The 24,938-nt window shown below is 33.0% G+C and overlaps 1 protein-coding gene across 2 annotated transcripts in view; it reads left to right on the top strand.

The window, feature by feature from the left end:
- ATF2 (activating transcription factor 2) overlaps window positions 1–24,938 on the top strand; it is a 72,383-nt gene that overhangs the window by 36,233 nt on the left and 11,212 nt on the right. For both annotated transcript variants that reach the window (XM_081052192.1, XM_081052193.1), the window contains 5 exons: window positions 216–394; window positions 1,020–1,134; window positions 2,852–2,938; window positions 15,528–15,677; window positions 19,057–19,263. In XM_081052192.1, coding sequence (XP_080908318.1) covers window positions 216–394; window positions 1,020–1,134; window positions 2,852–2,938; window positions 15,528–15,677; window positions 19,057–19,263 — 738 coding nt within the window. The remainder of the gene's footprint in view (window positions 1–215; window positions 395–1,019; window positions 1,135–2,851; window positions 2,939–15,527; window positions 15,678–19,056; window positions 19,264–24,938) is intronic.

Raw genomic sequence — 24,938 nt, 5'->3', positions numbered from 1 at the left:
ACTCAGATGTTTTAAAATTAAAATATGAACATTGCATTTGAAACCTTAAGTTGGTTCTAAAATATTTTTAATTAGCTTTAGCTATCATTTTACTTTGGAGGGTATTAAGTATTGTCTTGTGGATGCTTTTGGGAGTGTGTTATATATTCTGTTCATTAAGGTACATGAATTAACTTGTATTTTTAAATTCCATCCTTTATCTCATTATTAAATAGGAAGTACCATTGGCACAAACTGCACAGCCTACATCAGCTATTGTTCGTCCGGCATCATTACAGGTTCCCAATGTGCTGCTTACAAGTTCTGACTCAAGTGTAATTATTCAGCAAGCAGTACCTTCACCAACCTCAAGTACTGTAATCACCCAGGCACCGTCCTCCAACAGGCCAATCGTGTAAGTGATTTGGGCCAATCATTGAACTATTTATGACTTGTTACATTTTTGTTGTCATGATATTTTTCTAAGACAGTTGATTATTCAAAAATTGTGACCTTAGTTTTGTGTGTGTGTGTGTGTGTGTGTGTGTAAGTGAATCATATTCTTCATGCTTTGATTTTTGGATAAAGTACTTGGGTAGTCTTGTTAAATATGAATATTATCTAATAGAAAATAAATATCTAAAACTTCATTTTAAAAACAGACCAACATAGAATGTGATTTTAAGGTGGTCTCTTATTTTCATGTGTTTCACACAAAACACAAAATTATTCTGTCACCAGATGACATTTCTTTCAGACAAGTAGGTCTCAAAAGCTTTCTGATAAGAATTTTTCTCACTTAACATATTGCAGATTGTCCAAAGTAAATCTGTAACTTTTTCCATTTTTTCCCATGCTGATACATACATTACGCATTTTAGATATAATTCAAAATAATTAAATTTTGTAATTTGCATTGGTTAGAAAGTTGATTTTTTAATGATACAGTAATAGGAATAAAAATATTATACTCTTGTATTTTTTTGAGACAATTGATACAGATTTCTTTTCTTTAATTACCCTTCTTTTGTTTTTCTTAGTCCTGTGCCAGGCCCATTTCCTCTTCTGTTACACCTTCCCAATGGACAGACCATGCCTGTTGCAATTCCTGCATCAATTACAAGTTCTAATGTGCATGTTCCAGCTGCAGTCCCAGTAAGTTTGAAATTTAGACTATTTAAATCTTTTCTTTAGAGCAAAACTGATCTTTGTAATCAGAAAGTACACATGGGGCTGCTTTTGTTTGGTTTGTGAAACTGAATTCAACAAAATATTAGTGGCAAGTAGTATTTTTTACTCATTGATACTTATAATGATAATATGTACCTTTCAAGGCAAACATAATCGGATGGAAAATATTTTTTTGTCCTCTAAAAATCTTGTTTTTCTTGTATTTTCAGCATTAAGAACTTTATTCCTATTCAACTCATTTCAATTTGACTAGATTTGTAGAATTCAAATGTTAACACAGATTTCTATTTTTTTAAGAAGATATTTATACTAGAGCATTTGTCAGGTGATTCCATGGTATTTCGATTAGTGTAGAAATTGTTTATAAAAACACTTCCTGTGGATTTTTATGATCAAGTTTGATTTATGTAATTTTTTTTGCTGGTCCAAGAATGTGAAAATCTAAACAATCTAAAACAATAGTTAGTCCACCACTTTCCTAATAGAAAATCCAAAAAAAAAGTGTTTTGAGGGACATGTTAAGTTACATAAATTTTGAAAGACATTGGCAGTAGTTTAATATCTACTTTTACAATATTTAATAATTTAGTAAATATTTAAAAGCACATTCTTTGGAATAATGTAAGATAGAAATAATTTTATAAAACAATTTTATTCGAATGTGTCTTCAACATTCAAGTTTTCATCATTAGAACCACTTTTTAAGACGTCTGGCACAATTTTCCAAAATGCACTATTTTCATTTTTACCTTAGTAATTTCAATATAACACTTTTTGAATCTATTATTGTCTTCCTGGAAATCTTACCCCAAGCCCTAAAACTCAGTTATATAATAAAAAGATAATTTCTTCTTTAACCTTGTAGATAGAGATTTCTGATCAGGATAATGTAATCATTTATAGCTTTTAAAAAGTAATCCCCGAGTAATTACTAAAATTAATGTTAATTTTTTTTTATTAATGAATTCTTCCAAGTGACCTTTCTGAGTATCCAGAATTAGCATTGATTGAAATAAGTTCAGGATTATGTGATCTTCAAACAACTTTGCTGTTCAAAATATATTATTTGAGAGACTTTATAAGGACTCAAATATAAGTTGAAAGCTTTCTCTTTTCTGAGGATATTTTTGAGGGGGAAGCATTCTTGCCCTGTACTTGAGATTGTATGGTTATCCTGTTAAATGTAACTTTGATGAAAGAAACTGATATTAAAAAGAGGTATATTTTATACAGTAACTAATCATGTAGTGTTGATACTAGGTTTAAAAGAAAAAAGCAAGACACACAAAGTTTATATATATTTTAGAAAAGCACTGCTCATTGTTGAAATTATTTTTTATTCCTAGCTGTCATAAGTTTTGACATTCTTTCCTTTCACATTCGAAATGGAAGTGTGACAGATCTGTGAGAAGTTTTGCATCAATCACTTTGAATATTGAGTTTCTATAAGGAGGAAACATTTAAAAAAAAACTGAAATTGAAGTTTAGGGAAGCAAATGTCTCAGAGAAATTGACAATTTTGAAGGATAAATCAGGATGTAAGATCGATAATGGTTTGGAGTATAGATACTGTTTTCTGATTCTGAAGTCTCAAATTATTATAGTAGCCATTTTGCAAATAAAGTGCAAATCTCATTTTGAATGTATTGTCTAGCAGTTGTTTTTACTACCTTTCACATAGCTCGTCCGACCAGTCACCATGGTGCCTAGTGTTCCAGGAATTCCAGGTCCTTCATCTCCTCAACCAGTACAGTCAGAAGCAAAGATGGTAAACGAGATTTATTCATTCTGTACATTTCTTGAGCCTGTTTTGAATTAGTATTTTCCATTAAAGACCACTTCAAAGGCACAGTTTAGATCCCATTTTGTAAAATTATGGACTGCATTACACTATTAGAAGAACCAGAAAATTTGGAAAAGGAACGCTTCCAGTAGCATGGTGACCAGTTGGTGATGCTTTAAAATAAATGGACGCACTGGGAGTAAATTTCTAATTCTTGTCATTGGTTTGTCTGGTTTTTGGCTGTGGCTTTTTAAACAAACTCTCCTCCTGGTGGAGGCTAGGAATATTACAGCTGGAACTAGCTGGAATCTGAAGGTAGTGCTGACATGAGTAACGGTTTTAAACAGTAATATAAATTTGTAGAACAGTCTTGACAAGAATGCTGAAATAGTTTACAAGTTAATAAACATTGCACCTAATATATAAATACAATTTTTATTTTCTTTAGAACACTGAGAAATTGATGTTAAGCGCTGAACTATAGGGGGTGGCCAGTGAGCTCAGCTGATAACACAAGGGATGAGTTATACATTAAGAGTCAGGAGACATGTATTTTAATTTTAATCCTAACTCTGCTATTTACCACCCTTAACTAAGCCACTTTAACTTTTCTGAGACTCAGTTTCCTCATCTGTAAAATAAAGGGATTAAATTTAGATTTCTGGGTTTCTCTTAGCCCCAAATCCTGTAAATTTGCTAATTTTCTTAGCAGAAGACCTGAAGCTGCTGCTTTTTTAAAAAACATTCTCTCTAACCTTCATATGTCTTAAATTTCATCCAGTGTCTTTATTTAAAATGATAGTAAACTCTATTACCGTATATAAATTAATCCCCTAAGAGGCCTGGTGATAATTAATCCCATTCTGAAGGATAACAAAACAACAATTTTGAATCGTGGCTTTCAACGGAAAGCACTGTTTAGTCTTCTTACTTGAGTTGTGAACCTTTGAAGCAAAGGTTGGTAGGACCTGAGAAAGCCTTTAATGCATGTGAATTCATGATGCTCTTTCAGATGGAGTCCCCACGAATATTTGTTGGGATCATTCTGCAGTTGTTATGTGTGCTTAAGGACATCAACTGAGCTAACTCAGTGCATGGTTTATTTTATTAGCCTCCCCGCTCCTTGCCCCCAGGCCTCAGGACTATGGTAAACTCCCTTGGAGAAGCTCTCTGTGGTTTGTGGGGTGAGGGTGAGGACAGCAGTTTTTTTATGCTGAGCTTGCACACGGTGTGAGTATCTATCACAGCTTTGGGAAGAGACCTCAGAGGGCCCATATGCCAAAAAGAAGAAACAGAATATCCCAGATTGAATGCCAGCGGAGGTCCCTTGCATGATGCCATGGCCTCTGTGGAATTACAGAATGGGAATGGAGGATCTTTCCCCCCACAACCAACTTTCAGGGCAGCCAGCAGCTGGACTGGTTTTCCAAAAAGATGTACACAACATGATGCCTCTTCTATGCATCATCATCTATTTTTAATCAGTGTAATTCTTCTACAGTAACATACTCCAGGGCAAATTCTTAGCAGCAACTAATGAATGTCTCCTGCGGAAATCAACAGATAGTTATTAGGTACCTATTATGTGCATCAGTTCTGTGCTGGGTACTATACTAGCAATATAAATTTGTACACATAAATATCATTACATATTGCAAGTCTTTAAAATTTCTATTAGTGTTCTAATTAATATTGTCCATTAGTGCAAATAATCAATCTGAAATTGGCATGTGATAACTTTCTAACAATAAAACTTACACATCATCTGAATAAACAGTAGTTGCTTAAGGAGTATACAAATTAGCTGGTTATTGGTTGTGGGAGATCTTGGAAACCTGAGAGGGAAATTTTTCACATAACGTCATGTTTAGGTCAAAATTTTGGAAATACTAAGATGAACCTTCTTCAATTGATAGCCAAAGAGCTTCACTGGGAATGTTTTTCACACTTTTTACTTTAAACATATTGTATTAATGAAAAATTCAGGTAGTGAGAATTGAGTAGAAATAGGAGTTAAAGAGATCGTACTGTTGTACACTGCATCTAAAAATATTTCTACAAATTCAGTGGACTTTTTTCCTCACAAATTAATTCAAAATGAACAAATCAGATTTAAAGAAACACTCTTGCCTTACAAGAGTACGCCATATCGGTAGGCACTATTATATAGAGAGAGAGAGCACTTCACTAAATAACATTTTCTAAGTCACCAGGAAATTAATAAGAATAAAAGTGTTTTGTGTACTTGTATATTAAAAAATACCAAAGCTATAACTTGCACAAATTTATGTATGGAAAGCAATCATTGGTTGAAGGCCCCAGAATAGCATGGGGAGTCACAGATTGCCCCACTTAAATTTAATAATCCAAATAAATTTCTTATTAGAATTTTGCTAATGTGAAATAGCTATATTTAGATGAATGCCTATTTTTATTGGGATAGTAAATAAGATTTTCCTATTTTTAATTAGATAAAAAGAGTTGGAAAGTAGTCTATTTCCTTTTTTTAACATTTCATTATGGAAAATTTCAAACATACAAAGTAAACAGTATGATACAATGAATCCCCATGTACCCATCACCCAGCTCCAATTATTAGCAATATAACTGCCATTCTTATTTTATCTATACCTCACACTCCCTACTCCCACTCAATTATTTTGTAATAGGCTTTTTTTCTTTAATGTAAAATTTACATACATTGAAATGGACGGATTGTAACTGTACAGTTTTGATAAATAAGTACACTTATGAACTCACCACCCCTATTATGGTGTAGAACATTAACATCTACCCAGAAAGTGTCTTTATTTTCCTTCCCAATCAGTTCACTTCCCCCAACTATTTTGATATTTGTCACCAGCAGTTAGTTCTAGAACTTCATATAACTGGGTTCTATATGTATACTCTTGTGTCCAGCTAAGCATATGTCTGTGAGATTTATCCTAGTTGTTGAGGGTATCATAGTTTGCTTCTTTTTATTGCTGAGTAGTATTCCATTGTGTGAATAGAATATACCATAATTTCTTCATCTGTTCTATTGATGGACACTTAGTGGCTTTTATTTAGTGTTTAGCTATTGTGACTAAAGCTACTATGCACATTTTTATATAACTTTTTGTGGATGTATATTTTCATTTGGTCCATCTACCAACGAGTAGACTTTCTTAGAGTGTAGGCATACATTTAACTTTATAAGAAACGGCAAGAGCTTTTTCCAAAGGTTTACATTCCCACAAACAGTGCATGGGAAGTCCAGTTGTACCCACATTTTTGTCAGCATTTGGTTTTATCGTTTTCCTTGTAGACATTCTAGGAGTGTATAGCAGTATCTTGTGGTTTTAATTTGCATTTCCAGTTTGGTCCGACATTTTTGTGGTATCTTTTGCCCGTTTTTAATTTGAGTTACTTGTCTTTTATTATGGTGTTATATGAATTTTTTTCTATATATGCTAGATACAAATTTTTTGTTACATGTATCCTACAAATATTTTCTCTTAGTCTGTAACTTGCCTTGATTTTTCTTAATGGTATATTTGTACTATCATTGATTGCTACTGTTATCTTTAATATTTCCTGTCTCCCACTTAATTGGGTTTAATTTGCTTATCTTTTTTTTTTAGCTTATTAAAGTGGAAGCTTAGATTATTGATTTAAATTTTTTTACCTTCCTAATATAGGGATTTAAAACTGTATTTTTCTTTCCACACAAATTTTTATATGCTATATTTTCATTATCATTCATTTTCTAATATCCCTCATGACTTCTTTGAACTATGGGATATTTAAAAGTGTATTGTATTATTTCCAAATATTTTGAGACTTTTTCTTACTGATTTCTATTTTAATTCCATTGTGGTTTGGTAACATACCATCTTTGATATATTTGATTGTCCTGTGTTTCCTTTTTCTAATATATCATAGCTATTTGGCTCATTTGTGAAAACAATAGATGGTGCCATGCTATTCAAGTAACATGAACTGGTAACAAAATACCAATTGCATAGTATGCTGAGGGAACTCTGATTAATTGGTGTGTTTTTGTTGTTGTACAGAAATTATTTTATTTCACACGTCAGTCACTATTGGTTTTATATTTTCATCAAGTATTATTAGTCTGTTTTCACTGTCTTAGTAAGTTGTGTAGAATGAACCTTATTTTAGTATTTGTTTGATTCAAGAATTTTCAGTGCTTTCATGTCATTCTCATCAGCATCAACTATACAGATACATTGTTAGAAGTTCAAAACAAATTATCAACCTTAGGGAATAACCAGAAAGAGTTTGGTTTTTGTAGTTTAATTCATGTTTATATGTTTTGCCTCAGTCTCATTTAATAATTATTTATATTGATTGTTATTTAACAAACATTCCTTGGATACCAAGAAATTCGGCACATGTGATATTAAATTCTGAGATTTATTTATTTTTTGCATATATTCCAGTGATCATCAAAAGATTAAAAAAAGTCTTACCTGTAGAGAAGGCCATTATTGATTTTTTTCAACATATACCAACAATATTAATGAAGTGTTTGGTTTTTGTTTTCGGTTTTTTGGTATCTTTGATATGGTGATTTATGTACAAAACCATTATTGAGGGACTACTTTTTAAAAATAATACTAACTTTTTTTAAGTTACAGATTTTAAAAGTTCATTCTTCCCTAGTTCTAAAGGTCAATTTACAAATCTAACTACATAATTAACACTTTTAAAGGACTTAAAATATAATTAATATTAAACATCTTAAACTTCATTTTAAATGTAATATATCCTGTTTTCTCTATGGTACCTCAGTTATCTAAGAAAATTTCCCAAGTACTTTAATAACACTTTAATTAAATTATAGATATAAAGATGCTTGGTTTTCTTAAACATTCCTGTATGATTTAGAGGCTAAGTAAGGTTATCTTAGCTCTTCAGTGAAAATCACAGGAATAAATCAGTCTCTTAAATATTTTAAATTGAAAGCCAAGGGTAATCTACTATTCTATGTGGCAAGTTATTTTAGGTACCATGTTTCTCCAAAAATAAGACCTAGCCGGACAGTCAGCTCTACTGTGTCTTTTAGAACAAAAGTCAATATAAGACCCGGTCTTATTTTACTATAAGACCGGGTTTTATATAGAATGGAATAGGAATAGGAATAGGATCCGGGTCTTATATTAATTTTTGCTCCAAAAGACACATTAGAGCTGATTGTCCGGCTAGGTCTTATTTTGGGGGAAACATGGTACTTTTAGAACATAAAGTACCAAATAGGTACAGATTACTTCTAAATTTGAATTAAAATGTTATTGTCATTGATTTACTTTTTTATGCTTCAAGGTGGCTAAACTTAAAAAGACTTACAAATGAAGAAATAATTGTATCATCCCAAGTGAAGAAAGTTCATATCCCAATATACAGAAGTTTCTTAGTGACCAGACAAGTGATAATAGGACTTTATTCTCTTCTCCATCAGTGATAGAACTCCACATCCATGCTCTTCAAATGAGTAGTTCCCAGCTCATATCTAGATTCACATTAAACTTTAAATTTTCTGACTGTTCATCAGTCTGCAGCCCTTCAAAGAAACTTATAATTTTTTCTTTCGGTGCTCCCTTTGGATTTTGCTTTGTTGTTGTTTTCAGCTCTCTGAAAATATTTAAAACATCCTCCCTGTTTGGTTTTGCATCTCTTAAGGATTTATTTGATCTTTGTGGTCAGTCTATTAATGACATGCTAAATAGTGTAGCAGTGGTCATTCTGCTAAAATGACCTGTGGTTAAAAAATAATGTGAGAGAAATGGCAGCACTGCAACACATAAAGTTAGTAGCAAACTGCAGTTGAAGAGAAACTGATCTTCAGATGTCCAGTGCTTACAGGAAGATATGATAATATATATTGTGTTCGTGTCTCCTATACATACTGAAATAATATCCTCCTTTTCTGCTGAAGAAATGTTTTCAAAGCAAGCTGCTGCTGCTGCTGCTGCTGCTGCTTTTTCTTCTTTTTTTTTTCAGTTTTTTTTTTTTTTTGTTTTAAGAACTTTAAAATGAGTCTTTGGTAAAGTAAAAGTGTGCCAAAAAGTTTTTAGAAGATTATCTAGTACTTTTTTTCAGAGAAAACTCTTATTTGTTTTTAAGATTTTTATTAAAATATAGCTAACGTACAGTATTTACTAGTTTCAGGTGTACACCATAGTTATTCAACATTTATATACCTAAAGAAGTGATCACAATGATAAATGCAGCAACCATCTGACACCATACTATACAATCACAATATTATTGACTATATTCTCTATGCTGTACATTACATCCCCATGACTTATTTGTTTCATACCTGGAATTTTTTTTTTTAAAGATTTTATTGGGGAAGGGGTACAGGACTTTATTGGGGAACAGTGTGTACTTCCAGGACTTTTTTTTTTTTCTAAGTCAAGTTGTTGTCCTTTCAATCTTAAAGTGTGGAGGGTGCTGTTCAGCTTCAAGTTGTTGTCCTTTCAGTCTTAGTTGTGGAGGGCGCAGCTCAGCTCCAGGTCCAGTTGCCGTTTTCTATTTGCAGGGGGCGCAGCCCGTCATCCCTTATGGGAGTTGAACTGGCAACCTTGTGGTTGAGAGGACACACTCCAACCAACTGAGCCATCCGAGAGCTCAGCGGCAGCTCAGCTCAAGGTGCCGTGTTCAATTTTAGTTGCAGGGGGCGCTGCCCACCATTCCTTGCAGGACTCCAAGAATCGAACTGGCAACCTTGTGGTTGAGAGCCCACTGGCCCATGTGGGAATCGAACCTACAGCCTTCGGAGTTAGGAGCACGGACCTCTAACCGCCTGAGCCACCGGGCCAGCCCCCATACTTGGAATTTTGAACCTCTTATTCCCCTTCATCTTCCCCCCCTTTTAAATGTTTCAATTATGGTGACATTCAATATTATTTTGTATTAATTTCAGGTGTACAGAATAGTGGTTAGACCTTTATATAATTATCCAGTACTTTTTAATACTACAGAAAAATTTGTAGACTTTATTTTCTGCAAAATTGCACTGGATCTTACCAAATTTAAGTTGAGAGGTTTTATTTGTCATTTTTAAGCACATAAACCATGGGTATTTACTGTCCGTGTTATTCTTCTAAGAAAACAATTTTGTTATGCAATATTTGTAATCAAAAAGTAAATCTTCTGAATGTTAATCATCTAGGAGTTTTGTTTAAGAAGATTTAGTAAAGTACTTAGTAGCATTCTCCAGAATCATTCCTTTAAGACTTGTGTGACAAACTGAGAAATATCTTTGCACACAGTGGGTAGCCAGTAGGTTTTCTGCAGGGGGTTTCTACTGAGAGCTGACAGAGGGCATCTTGGCAAATGTTCAGAAACCTACATTAACTTAGTTGGGCCCTGCATGGAACCTCATGTTCAGCAGAATTCTTTTGACCTGCCTCTGCATGCCAAGCTAATCAGCAAACACCTAATGAGCCCACTCCAAAGAAACAGACTCTCTCCCAACCTCCTTCATTTTCATATGTTCTCTAGGGGTGGAGAGACAAGACTTCATAAGGACTGATGATGCTGCAAAGACCACAATAATGATAATTAACTTGCTGAATTTAGAAGATTATGCTGTTAATTAGTTGCAAAATAAAGATAAGTAATAGAGCAGCAGATGGTACGATAACACCCAGGAGAAGGAGGGTTATTACTCTGATGAGCTTTTGTGGCACATATGAAATATGGATCTGACTTTTTCATAAATTGTTTCTAGAGAACATTATATTTTTTCTTTGAACTCTGATGGAATAGTTTGTTCTTACTAAGTTCTGACAGATATGATAAAATTTGTTTACCGGATACAACATAGAATTTGAATAGCAAATTATTTTTAGCACATCAGCTCTTAAATGAATAGGTCAAATTGATTACAACAAACTATTCATCCTTTAATTACTTCAGTCCATATCACTCTAAGAAAAACGTTTTCAATAGAGTAGTTGAATGTTACATCACTAAAAATTCTAAACATTAAAACACTAGTCTGCTTAGAAATACAATAATTTTGTTTTCTTTCAGTGTTCCTACTTTAGTTTAAAATTATGCCTATGTTTTATGTACATGTTGGAGAATATAGACCTTTTAAATCTTATTTCCGTTAAGTACTCAAATCTTCTTTTACTTACTAAATTTCTCTATCGAGAGAAATTTTGATCTTAGTAATGTATTGACCAATGTCTAATACCCCTACCAATTACTAACATACTTAGAATACTTAATATTAGACAAAAGCTCTAATTTGGTAAAATTTTTGTTTAAAACATGTTCAATGAACTTGGAGTCAACAGACAGGATTTCTTGTCCTAACTCTGCTTCTAACTCACTCTGTGATTCTGGAACGTAACTTACTCTTTGGGCCTTATTTTATTCGTAAGATGGTGATTGGATTATTGATTTCTAGTATCTCCGCTAGCTCAAAAATTATATTGTAAAATAAATTCCCATTGTACTTATGCGTTTTCATTAATTTTTTTTGAACCAAAGTTATTTTTCCTTCTTTAAAATGTGTCTAGCAAAAATATACAGGTGGATTGCATATCTCCTTATATTAATTGTAAAATTTATATGAATAATATTTAGTGATAACTTTTTCACCTAATCTATTCGGTTTTTTTTAGCATACTTGTATATTTATTGCTTTTTTTAAAAAATTTGCATTTCGGAGCAGTGTTAATTAACCCTTGAGAATCTTTTTCTTAAATTTTGTACCCAGTGGCACACTTTCCAAGTCAGACCCATTGTAATCAATGTAACAGCATGAAACAAACATTAGCATTTCCTCACTGGATGAGTACTGTATACCCTAGGGCAGTCAAGAGAGGATAATGAATGAATACTGATGTTGCTTTTAAGTGCTCTATAAGGTAGTAACTTGCCCTACTAAAGATTATTCAAGAGAGTGATGTTTATGTACTTCAGACTCCCCTAAGTGCAGTTACTGTATTTCATTAATTCTAAGAGTAAAGCTCTTCACTATAAAACTTTAAATGCTCTTCAGTTCTATGATGTTTTCTACCAATGGACTTAAAAATGTTTTACCAACACAATTTGCCAAGCTTCACATCTCAACCGCTACTTATGTTTATGCACATTTTATATACAGAAATAAAAACTCAAATCTAACAGTAGAGGCTGGGTACCATTCATTATATTTTGATGTCTAACATTCTGTTTTATAAAGATACAATTATGCAGAGTGACCACCTCCCCAGATTTTCCTCCTTTGTTCTGTTTATATGACCCACACTTTCAAACTCCTATCTTTCTAATTTTTAATTGTTCTTTGACCATTTAATCTAAGGATCCCTACCTGATTATAGCCAACTACTGCTTTGGTCACTTACCTAATTTAAAAAAATCCACTTAACACATTATCCCATCAGTTAGTTACGAGTGTCCCAATTTCCTGAGTCTTGGCCACTAATGTGGTTATTTCTGCTTGTTTAAAAAAAAAAAAAAGAAAAATGAGGAAGGAACCAGGAATCTTGTTTTATCTGAATTCTGAAAGATGTAGTGTGTGATGTGGTCTTGAGAATATATTTTTACATAATAAAAATGTCTGAGGCCAATCCAGTGGTTAAGATTTTCCTTAGTACATTTTGAAAATACAAAAGTGTAGGAACTCTCCTGATTCTTGGCATCTCCACCCCCACACCCATGCTAAGAAAATAGAGGCCTTGATCGCTATTTTTGAAGAAATAAGGAAGCTGACATTTGAGACACCTTTTTATGAGTCAGGTAGTTTTGCATGATATATTTAGTCTTTACCTTAACCCTGCAAGGAATTTGTTGTATTTCCAGTTTTACAGGTAAGGAAACTGAGACTAAAATGTTAAATGATTTGTTCAGTCACACAGATAATTTGAGGCAGAGTTAAATTCTGAACATAATGTATCTTCTCAGCTGTATATATTCTGTACACAAATACGTATATAGCACACATTATGTATACCAGCCAGTGAAGATTCTAGGACATAATATGGTGCTGTTTGCAATTCATGAAGTAGTACTCTGTAAGAAAAGAAGGAAAAAAACATACCTGAACCTGGGATGGTGTCGCTTTAGCAGTTGCAGTATCAGATTTGGCATTTCTAATCCTTTGTGGTTGTCTTTTGAATCATTAAGCCACCCAGCCTCAGATTATATTTCTTGGTCTTTCTTTGTGTTTTTTGAACAAACCCAAAATTTGAACTAGCTTAATGGCTGTTTGACCTTGGGCAAATGATCTCTGGTTTCCTAATCTGTAAAATAGAGATATTGTCCTATTAGAAATTTATTGGTAACACAATACAAATGGATTTCAGGTACATTGTGCTAAAGGAAAGAAGCCAGATTCAAAAGGCTTTATACTGTATGATTCCATTTATATGGTATTCTAGAAAAGGCAAAACGTTTGGGATCAGAAAACAGACTTGTGGTTTCCAGGGGCTGGGTGTATGAAGAGAGAATGACTGGAAAGGAGCATGAGGGAGATTGGGAGGGTAATAGAATTGTGCTGTACCCTGGTTGTAGGGGTGGTTCCATGACTGTATGTGCTTGTTAAAGCTGATAGAACTGTACACTAAAACGAGTTCATTTTACTGTTTGTAACTTACACCTCAATAAAACTTTTTTTAAACTACTGACTTTGTTTTTAAAATCATATCCAGAATCTACAATGATTAGCAGTAAGGAGAAAATGTCCACTAACAATTGTCCAGGTATAATTATTGCCTCAGTGGAAATCTTGGTGATCTTTTCATATATGCTTCAGTTTTTAAGGGATCTGGATCACTTATAGAAGGTAAGAGGATATGCATAGCTAGAAATAAAGAAACTACAAAGTTTTAAATAGTTGTAAAATTTTCTAAATTGTTCTTAGTTGGTGTGAATGAAAGCAATTGTATTAGAATCGTTTGGGGGTGTTTTTCAAAAGCTCTTCTCTCTTATCCACCACCCCTTTCTGCTGTATCTAGGAAAGGGAGAAAGAAAAGTTTGCCAAGAATCTGTTTTTAACATGCAACATTCTGACAATTATTTAGTTCTAGAAAGTTTGGGAAGCACTGGATAGACTACAGCACAGTTCTCAGACCAATGTTTGTAGCCTCTCTCCCCCAAATATGCACCTGTGTGTGGATCTTAGGAAAATGTAATGGACATATTTCTGCATCAAATTTTGTCAGAAAACTTTATTTTGGGCTCAAGAACTACATCTCATTTATTAAGAACAATATCAGCAATAATAGTTCCAGGTTTCTCAGGTCTCCAAGGTCTCTTTCATAGCTAAAATAATATAGTATGATTGATTATCTTGTGCTAATTATTTCAAATTTACAGATCATAACAATAAAACCACCCCAAAAATCACACGTGACATTTTCACCAAAGAAACCAATTTCTGTTTATTAGCAAATGTATTAGTTGTTCACTTAATCAGCAAATCAATGTACCTAGTTGCTAAAAGCGAGCAAAGAAATATAAGGCAATCACTGTTCTTAAAAAGCTTATTGTCTGGTTAGGGAGATAATATATTCACATGTGACTTGTTTTTGCTAATAGAAAAATAAACTTTATTCAAATTGTGTCCTTATAAAGAGGTAACCATGAATATCTAGGGCTTCCTTCTAACACTCGATCTGTTACACTCAGATTGGGTCAGGTACAATCCAATTAACTGGCAAAATGTAACATAGTGGAAGGGATAGACTTAGAATTAGATCTGCTTACTGGAGACAGTGAAGACCTAAGACGGGTGTCCAAACTGCGGCCCGCAGGCCAACTGCGGCCCGTGATCCATTGTTAATGGACCCGCAGCAAATTCCAAAAATATATTTAGTTTACTTAAATAAACCAGGTGAGGCAATACGTACTTCACCTCGAGTGAGTGGCCCGGCAATTTGTGTATTTTACCACATATGGCCCTTGGTGAAAAATGTTGAAAAAAGTTTGGACACCCCTGACCTAAGAGAAGCAAAAGCAGCTGTAGGTTCTCAGAGGAGGTTTAATGTGACAGACAGTACAGTGGCCTAAAAAAAAATGCAGTATCAGGTCATTGTCGAAGTAAACACTGACATCAGACCTGTAAACAGAGATCAGATGGGCCCAAACCTGGAAAAGAGATTTAGTTCGAAGAATCTAAGAGTCTGAGAACATTGGGCTATAGGATACAAGAATGGGGTGAGAAAAAATAGGCAAAAGTGTAAATAATTAACTTGTGTTGCTTATTTGAATTGGGCAAAGCTATTTATTTTTGGTCAGTGGTGTTTTTATTTTTCACTCTTTTTTCAAAATTGATTAGGAACAGCAAAATATAGAATCCTCTAGTAGTACTAGAAGAAAAGACTCAGGGAAGCTTTCCAAAGGTCCTTTTGTTTACCTTATTGATAAGAGTATTTATGATGGTGTTAGGAATGCAATGAATTATGACAAATCAAAACTAATTTTAAAGCCGAATGAATTATACATTTCTTAACAAATACGTTTTTTGGTTAGCCAAAGAGTACGTAGGAATTGGATTTGGGTGGAAAGCAGAGAACTTTGTTTTAAATTGGTGTTTGCATTTCAGAGATTAAAAGCTGCTTTGACCCAGCAACATCCTCCTGTTACCAATGGTGATACTGTCAAAGGTCATGGTAGCGGGTTGGTTAGGACTCAATCGGAGGAATCTCGACCACAGTCGTTACAACAGCCAGCCACATCCACTACAGAAACTCCGGTATGTATGTGGTTTTTATCATTCAGCACTTTTACCGTCCTTAAAAGAGCAAATACAGTGAAACTTAAATGACAACTTTATATACTTTGAAAAAGATTATTTTTGGTCATATTCCGAAAATGTGTCAGAAGCCTTAGGAAAAGGTAGTTCAATGTAAAATTATTGGTATTAAATATGGTCAGTCTAGTCCATCAAGCCGTTGAGCAATTATTACTGTGTACGACACCCTGTATGTATGTTGGTCTAGCATAGCCATCAGTACTTTTTACAGGAAACATTTTTTTTGTTGATTGTATTCAACAAGTAATGTGTATATTTATTATCTTACTAGCTTAAGTGATTCTTTAATTAAATTTGCGAAACATCACCAAAGGAAAAGATACGTCTTACGGCAGCCATTTGTACTAGAGGCTCTTTTCACTTATCTCTAGTTTGTGACTGCCTATTAGATGACTGATATTTCTATATGTCTACAGTATATTTCACAGTAAAGCATTACTATATTTCTGTTAAATGTTTCAGAACTCTAGACCTTTAATCTTCTCTATTTAAAGAATGTTTAAAGAATGTTAGCATTGACATTAATAAGCAGAACTTTCCATTTAAAGAAACACAGGTAAACAGCAAGTTTTAGAATGCCTCCTAAGCATAGGTATTTAGGTAATTATATTTAATCTTTACAAAACTTAGCATAAAGTGAAATATAGTGATTGTAACCACTAAACAACTTTAGTAAGGGTCTGAGAGAGGAAAAGTAAGTAAGCGAGTGTGTTTCAATGTCATAATTCAGGGGTTAGCAACTGTCCCACGGGCCAGATGAAGCCCAGTGCTGTTTTTTTGTATGGTCTGCAAGCTAAGTATGGTTTTTACATCTTTACAAGTTCATTTAAAAGAAGAGAAAGAAATATAGTGTATTTCCTTATACTAATTATAGTTTCCCTGGATCCAATTTTTATTTACGTCTTTACGTTTTATTGTATTAGATAAAAGTGCCACTGCTATATCTCTAGTTTCGAGAATAGTTCCTATTTCTTTCTTTTCTTTTTTTAACAAAGTGGAATGAATGAATCAATGGAAGAAGGGAGAGAAGGAGGTACATACATATGCTTCTAATTAACCTCAAATCCTTGTTAGGTGTAAAAATATACAAATGTCACTCTATAACAGTTTTCACTTATAATAGTATGATTACCCTTTGCTGTAATACCTGAGCTCTCAATTAAAAAAAACAACTGTTGTCTCCTATTCAGCCAAATGAGTAAAAGAAAAAAACCTGCTATTATCAGTAAGTTCAGAGGTTGAAGAAAATATTTCAAGGATGCCATTCTTGAAGTCAGAAATATTTTTTTTGAAAAGGTTAATATATAGATTAGAAGATAGAAGTTTTATTTGTTCATTCCATTTTAAAGTGTAATTTTATAGGTAAAAGATTGTATTCAGGCTGCTTCTTTGGATCATGTGCCTGTGGCCGCAAAATTCTGTTTCCTTGCACTTTTTCCAAGGGTTCATTTCCTGACTCCCACATTCAAATGTTCTATGGCACAATTCGGGGATTTGTGAGAGCCTTCGAGATATTTATTGTTTTGTATTCCTAGGCGCTAGACAGTATCACTAGTGAGTGAAGATTCTGTCTCTGGCTGAGCTTAGATAACCAAGCCAATTCACTGAATGATGGGGGACAAATAAAAATAAAAATCTGGACTCCTGTGGGATTCTGCCCACCAGGAAAATGAGCGTTAATAATTCCATGAACCTGATCTTTAGAAAAAGACTGACCCTAAGTTTGAAAAACTGAAGACAAGCTGAATCCAGTCATGCGCCACATAACGAGTGTCAGTCAAGGACAGACTCCATATGCAGCGGTGGTTCCATGAGATCAGTCTCTACTTACAAGCAAATCTGTGACGAAAAAAAAAGAAGCAAACCACCATGGACATATTTCTGGAAAGAATGACACCTGAAGAAAAGTCTCAGGCAGGTCCTTCAGGAAGTATTCTAGATGAAAGCATTCTTAGAGGACATGACAGCTCCATTCGTGTATAGTCCCTGAAGACCTTTCTGTGGGCAAGATGTGGAGGTGGATGGCAGAGAGATTGGTGATCCTGGCCCTGTGTAGGCCTACGCTAATGTGTGTAGGTGTGTGTGTGTGCACCTTAGTTTTTAATAAAAAAGTTTCAAAAGTAAAAATACAAAATTTTTTTAAATAGAAAAAAGTTTATAGAATAAGAAATACAAAGAAATATTTTTATACAGCTGTACATTGTGTTTTAAGTTTTAAGCTAAGTGTTATAAAGAGTCAAAAAGTTCTTTAAAAGTTTATACAGTAAAAAAGTTACAGTAAGCTAAAGTTAATTTATTGTTGAAAAATTTTTTATAACGTTAGTGTAGCTTAAGTGTACAGTGTTATAAAGTCTACAGTGTACAGCAGTGTCCTAGGTCTTCACGTTCACTCGCCACTCACTCACCCAGAGCAACTTCCATTCATGGTAAGTGCCCTGTACAGGTGCACAACTTTTTGTCTTTTATACTGTAATTTGAATGTACCTTATCTCTGTTTAGATATGTTTAGATACACGCATACTTACCATTGTGTTACAGTTGCCTACAGTATTCAGTATAGTAACATGCTATACAGCCTTGTAGCCTGGGAGCAACAGGTTGTACCACACAGCCTAGGTGTGTAGCAGGCTCCACCCTCTAGGTTTGTATAAGTGCACTCTGTGATGGTGTCACAGCGACAAAATCACCTAACGATGCGTTCCTCAGAATGTATCCCCCTTGTTAAGTGGCACCTGATGATATACCAAAGTATGTATATACGCATACTTCTCTCCTGAATTTTAGAGAAACCAATTTTTATAGAAAAGTTACAGATTTAACACTTTTATTTCAAAAATAGCATAGAAAACATGGCTTCCCATAGTTAATTTAAATAAGTTATTAAGTGATTTGCTTTAGTACCTTATTAGTTTTAAAAGGGTTGAATTATACCATAATGTATTGAACAAAACCATAATAAACTTTTAAGAGTGCACTTGGGAAAATACAAGATCTTTATATACATGGTCATTTCTGTAGCATTTTCAACATCATTTTATTTCTATAGATCATATTATTTCTATAAAGTTTCTATAGAAACTTTAAAAAATATGTCTAATACAATAGTGACTTAGTGAGACTCTTGTTTTAGCAATGCTTATTTATTTCAAGGAATTTATTTAACCATGGGGTGATTTTCACGTTACCCCAAAATATTGACATGTACAATGAGACTTGGAAAATAAAGTTAGTAGCTCTCCCCTTTTGCCACTCTTTACTGCCTGTGTTAATTTACACACTAGATACAAATATGAAAAGCTTCCATGTGTGTTTACTATAGGCTTCTCCAGCTCACACAACTCCACAGACCCAAAATACTAGTGGTCGTCGAAGAAGAGCAGCTAATGAAGATCCTGATGAAAAAAGGAGGAAGTTTCTGGAGCGAAATAGAGCAGCAGCTTCAAGATGCCGACAAAAAAGGAAAGTCTGGGTTCAGTCTTTAGAGAAGAAAGCAGAAGACTTGAGTTCATTAAATGGTCAACTGCAGGTATGGTGCATATATGTCAATTTTATTTCATTTGTAATAATCATGAACATAGCTCTTGCCTGTTTTTTCTAGTTAGCCATCTAAACATTTTAGGACATAGCATTGAGTGTGTGTGGAACTTACAGTAAAGCATAGTTTTATAAACCTATTTGAATACTAAGATGAAGTAATATAAAACTTTCAATACTGATACAATGAAGAATTTTAAATTTAAGTGTTTAATTGTGTAGTACAAAAGTACTTAAACTATCTGGCTTGAACTTTATCAAGTTGTGATATAAAATCAAACAAAATGTTAAAATTAAAAATATCCCTGGTGTTTCACTTTTTATGTTCATCTTTTTGGTTTATATCACAGCTATAAAGTTTCTTCAGTACAGTTTTGTTTTTAAGTTCTTTTGTTCTTTGAATTATAAATTTTGTTTTGTTTGTTTTATTCAAAGTGAATATAGTGCTCAAGAGAGGTGCCAGATTGACAGCTTTGGAAACTGAAGGACTCTAATTATCCACAGAACAGGTACAATATGGCCAGTGGCAGTAGGAATTATTTCATACTGCCCTGCCAGTGTGCCTCAGATAACATTTCTTAGGAACCACATGGGGTATAAAGGTTTTAAGGCTCCTTCCTGTTCAGTCTTTGGTAAGATTTCCAATAATAATATGGGGCAGTACCAAGTCTTATTTCCTTCCTTCTGTCTTTTTCTTCTTTTCTTTTTTTTTTTTTTAACTGTTGTGAATCTTCTCCAGTAAAATCTTATAAAAACTACCAATTGATGAGCATCAACGAGAAAATTGATGTTAATGAATTGTAGTTGTTATTGGTCAGCCTTCTGAGTTAATTCATTCCCAGTTAAAAACAAATCTTTCTATATAAATCATAATTGATGATGAGACCTGCTCCTTTCTTAAATCTATCTTTCTTTAAAGATGTCACCAATGTAGATGTCTGTTTAAATGAAAGCTTAGGAAAAAGTTTTTAGTATCAGGCAAATGTAAATTTTATAACTTAAATTTTTTCATATGTGAGGAAGACATTTTTTAAAACTGTTGTGCTTTGAATATTGACATGTTACCTTTGGAACACATTTATCTTACAAAACATATCTTGAACCATTTATTTTAACTATTTTAAGAGACTGTAAACATGATTTACCACATAACAAAAATTCAAATATATACTTATATACTAGGGTATGTTAAGAAATTATATTATCATCTGATAAATGAATTCTTATTTAAGAATTATTTTTATAAATTTTTAGAAGAAAACGTGAATTTTATCCTCTTTAATGAAACAGATTATAGGTACCAATTTATTTATATACTATAAAAATGGCTATTCTTTACCAGGTCTCTCTTAAAATACTAACTTTTTAAAAACTATTTTAACTATTAAACTTTCAAATAGTATTCATATTATATTAACAAAGTGACTTAGGTTTATCTATTTTTTTCTTTTGTGTTCTTAAAATATTCTTCTGAATGACTTGGCTATTTTATAGTTCTATGACATTAAACATCATTTTTTTTTGTGAGCCTCAGTTGTCTTACCCATAGAATAGTGATAATACCTGCTAGTTTACTTCTCAGGGTTTTTGCATACATCAGTTGAATTAGAATGAATGCAAGTGTTTTAAATATATATATTTAATTGTGGTCAGATAAATTTATCAATATTTTCTTTTGTAGTTTGGTTTATTGTGCCTTTTTAATAAGTAAAAATATTCAAAAACTATAAATGGTATGTAAATGCATAGTCTCGGTTACAGAGTATACTTGGACTTCAGGTTGGGCCAGTTTTTCTATTTGACCAAAGTTATAGCAGTATTAACAGCTTTTAATGAGATATTACTATTTCCTTAGTTCTGCAGAGCTGGTCACCATTATTAATAGCCGTGGTGCTTTATTATTTGAGAAAACCTTGGAAAATTCAGTATTCAAAATAAATGTGATCTTCATTAATCTCATGTTTTTTCCACCATACAAACTATGATTAACTGTCATCGTAAAATGTGTCACATTTTTATATTTCCTAAGTGAGGTAGAAATTTCTTGATTGGAAGAATAAGGGCAAGGTTTATTATCTAGGTAAAAGTTAGCCAACACATCATTGTCAAAGCTTGAAACCTAAGTAGAAGTCAAATTTAAGAAATCACTAACTAAATTTATTATTATTATTATTATTATTCATAAATAATAACATAAATTTACTATTAATTAATTTATATTTAACTGTTACAAATTACAAACAGAACAAGTAAAATCAGTATTTTTAATCATTAAAACAGTGATAATGGCATGATAGTTTGATAAGAAAGTATTCTCAGTTTTAGAGGTGCATACCAAAATATGAAGATAGGTGAAATGATGTGTTGTCAGGGATTTTATTTAAAATACTTCTGCAAAAAATGAAAAAGAATAAGGTCTATCTGTATGTATTAACCTGGGAAAATGTATGTAATATTTTGTTGTGGGCAAAAAGAAAGTTGCTGGAAATAGCCCAAATGTCCATCAATGGATAAATGGATAAATTGTGGTACATACATACAATGGAATATTACTTAGCCATAAAAGGAATGGAATTTCCAAGCTACAATGTAGATGAACCTCAAAACATGCTTAAATGGGGGCCAGTCCAGTGGCTCAGGCGGTTAGAGCTCCATGCTCCTAACTCTGAAGGCTGCTGGTTCGATTCCCACACGGGCCAGTGGGCCCTTAACCACAAGGTTGCCGGTTCGACTCCCGCAAGGGATAGTGGGCTGCGCCCCCTGCAACTAGCAACGGCAACTGAACCTGGAGCTGAGCTGTGCCCTCCACAAAAAACAAAACAAAACCAAAAAAAAGCCATGCTTAAATGAAAGAAGCCAGACACAAAGTCACATATTACATGACTCCATTTATACGAAATAATCTAGAACAGATAAATCCATAAAGGCAAATTGGTCATTGCCGGGGACTGGGGGAATAGAAAAAGGGGAGAAACCAGTTACTGGGTAAGGGGTTTAGTTTGGGAGTGACAGAAGTGTTTTATAAATAGAGGGAGGTGGTTGCACGACATTGTATTTGTACTAAACGCCACTGAATTGTTCACTTTAAAATGGTTAATTCTATATGATGGGAATTTCCCTTCAGGACATTACTTAATAAAAACTTAGTTGCATACTAAAATGTATACCATAAATGTTTTTCATTAATGAAACATTTTAAGTTGGATGGATAAATACAGGTACAAAAGTCAGTATAGAAATGAATCTTTCATACAGGTAAAATTTTAGGAATGACACGTACCAAGATGTAACTTTCTCTGTTGTTTCAAATGGATGTATGATTTTTATTTTTTATTGTTTTCTAGTTATTTGTCAAATAAAATAAAAAGTTTTAAAATAGTTAAGTGTCAGATTATAGCTTTCAGAGTGTGAAGAGTTAAACTGCTTAAAGTAGATTCAAGGAGTGAAAATTTCAGTCTCCCAGCAGCAAAACCGCTAACTGTGAAGAACAGAATGACTTATAAAGAAAATTGAATGTCAAAGAAATAATTAAACTCTACTTTATGTGAAAACATTCATCAATTCTACCTTTTTTTAATAATTCTTCACGTAACATACAGGCTTAGCTGATCAGTGTAGTGGGAAGAAATGACCCATGGTTACTTGTATATTGCGTACAATAAAACATTTAACAAATGTTGAGATATGACTTCATATTTTTACCAAATATAAATTAGGTTTTAAAGAAATTATTAATTGAATCTTATTGCCCCAGTCCCTGAATTTAATTGTTTTAGCTTTCTAAAATCATTGCTAAAATAGCAATTTCATCAAATTGTATTGAGACATTTATGGTAATCTAGACCAAGAATTGGGTACTGTTTATAAATTATTAATATTATATTTTTAAGGTAGTGTACCGTGTTTCCCTGAAAATAAGACCTAACCAGAAAATAAGCCCTAGCATAATTTTTCAGGATGACATCCCCTGAATATAAGCCCTAATGCGTCTTTTGGAGCAAACCTTTAAGACCCGGTATTGTTTTCGGGGAAACACGGTATGATTTTGTTGTCTTGAAGTGGTTTTTAACCTCTTTGTAGCTTTGTCTTTCAGTTTTATTCTTTTGGGGGGTTAGTTTTCAGTTTAAAATTCCAGCATGTTTTTTTTATGAACAAAAATCGGTCTTCTCTTTATTAACAGTAGCTCCTTAAACAGTTACTCTGTGGATAAAACTTGTGGGGATTTTATTGTGGATTTTGCTTTTAAAGCTTAGGTATTGTAAAATGTATGTGGGGTAGAAGCTCAATAAATTAATAGAAACATTCTTTGATAGCTGAATACATGAGGAGTTTTCACTCATAAGTTAACATGGAAAAGGTTTTGTTTATTGGTCGATTGACTTAAAGGGAATAGGATCAAATCTTTAAGTATTTATCACTTAAAATAGCAAGTGTTCAAAATGCTATACAATGCCTGTTTTAATTACTGGGGGAAAAATATTATGAAGATCAATTGACAGAGGACTTAGAAAAGTATATTGTAACTAGTATACTACGCAAATAAATACTAGTTACTTATTCTGTCATTAAGCATCTATTGTATACAGGGTTTATGTCATTAGACATGGGATATAATAGTAAAAAAGACATTGTCCTTGCACTTACAGAATTGGTGGTCTAGCAGAGGAAACAGACATGAAACAAGTAAACTATGAAAATAGGAGAAGGGTCATTACCATTCATTTTACAAAGTATTTTCAAAATATTAAGAATCTTGTCGTCTTTATTTCTATTGTGGTAGACATAAATTAAAGAATTATTTTGTTCTCAAGTGTAAGATTTTGTATCAATGACAACAAACCTTGGAACTGTGTGGTAGGAATCATGGTACTTAATCACTTCAGGTTTTCTGAAGACTAAACATGAAAAAAAAAATTGTATCTTTCAGTAATGAAAAATTCCTCAAAGAAGAAACTATCAAACATTATTTCTTTAATTTGGGAGATGGTAGTGGCTGAACTAAAAAGTCAAAGATCATAAATTCATGAAAAACCTGGTCATAAATCTGTGGCCAGATATCAATGAAAAGTTCTGATTTGATTAATCAGTTGGCTGTCTTGTCATGATTTCATCAGTCTTATCTGCTGCAGGTAAACTCTAAAAAAAATTTGTTCATTAATATGTAATTAATTTTTTGAGTAGCAGCAAACAGAGTGGAGTAATGGTAAGACAATGGCAAAATAATTTACGTTTTATTTTAGACCAGGATAATAATTTTTTTAGCATCTGCTTTATCATACCAAATGTTTTCCTTTAATTAAAAAGAAAATCAATAATTGCTCACATTTGAATGGGACTTTGACGTTTTCCAAATGTTTTCATGTCCCTTATTTCATCTTCAAAATGACCCCGAAGATAACATATTTTGCAAATATACTAATTAATAGTAGATAATACTACAAGATGGGCTCTGCAAGCTGAATCCAATTAAAATCCCGTCTGAAATAATTCAGAATAGGTAGTAGAGGTGTAAACACTCCTTTTTTCATTTAATAATAAAAATCTGTTTATGGGCTAACATTTATCCCATTTAGAGAGTCACTTTGGATTAAGCAAGCTGGTTTTATATATTTATATAAATACAAATCAGTGCAAATATATATATATATCTGTTATTGCTTTCCTTTT

This window comes from Rhinolophus hipposideros (genome assembly GCF_964194185.1).
Source record: "Rhinolophus hipposideros genome assembly, chromosome: 6".
In the NCBI taxonomy this organism is placed as follows: Eukaryota; Metazoa; Chordata; class Mammalia; order Chiroptera; family Rhinolophidae; genus Rhinolophus; species Rhinolophus hipposideros.
The sequence above is the reverse complement of the archived record's forward strand: the minus strand, read 5'-3'. Positions and strand labels throughout refer to the sequence as shown.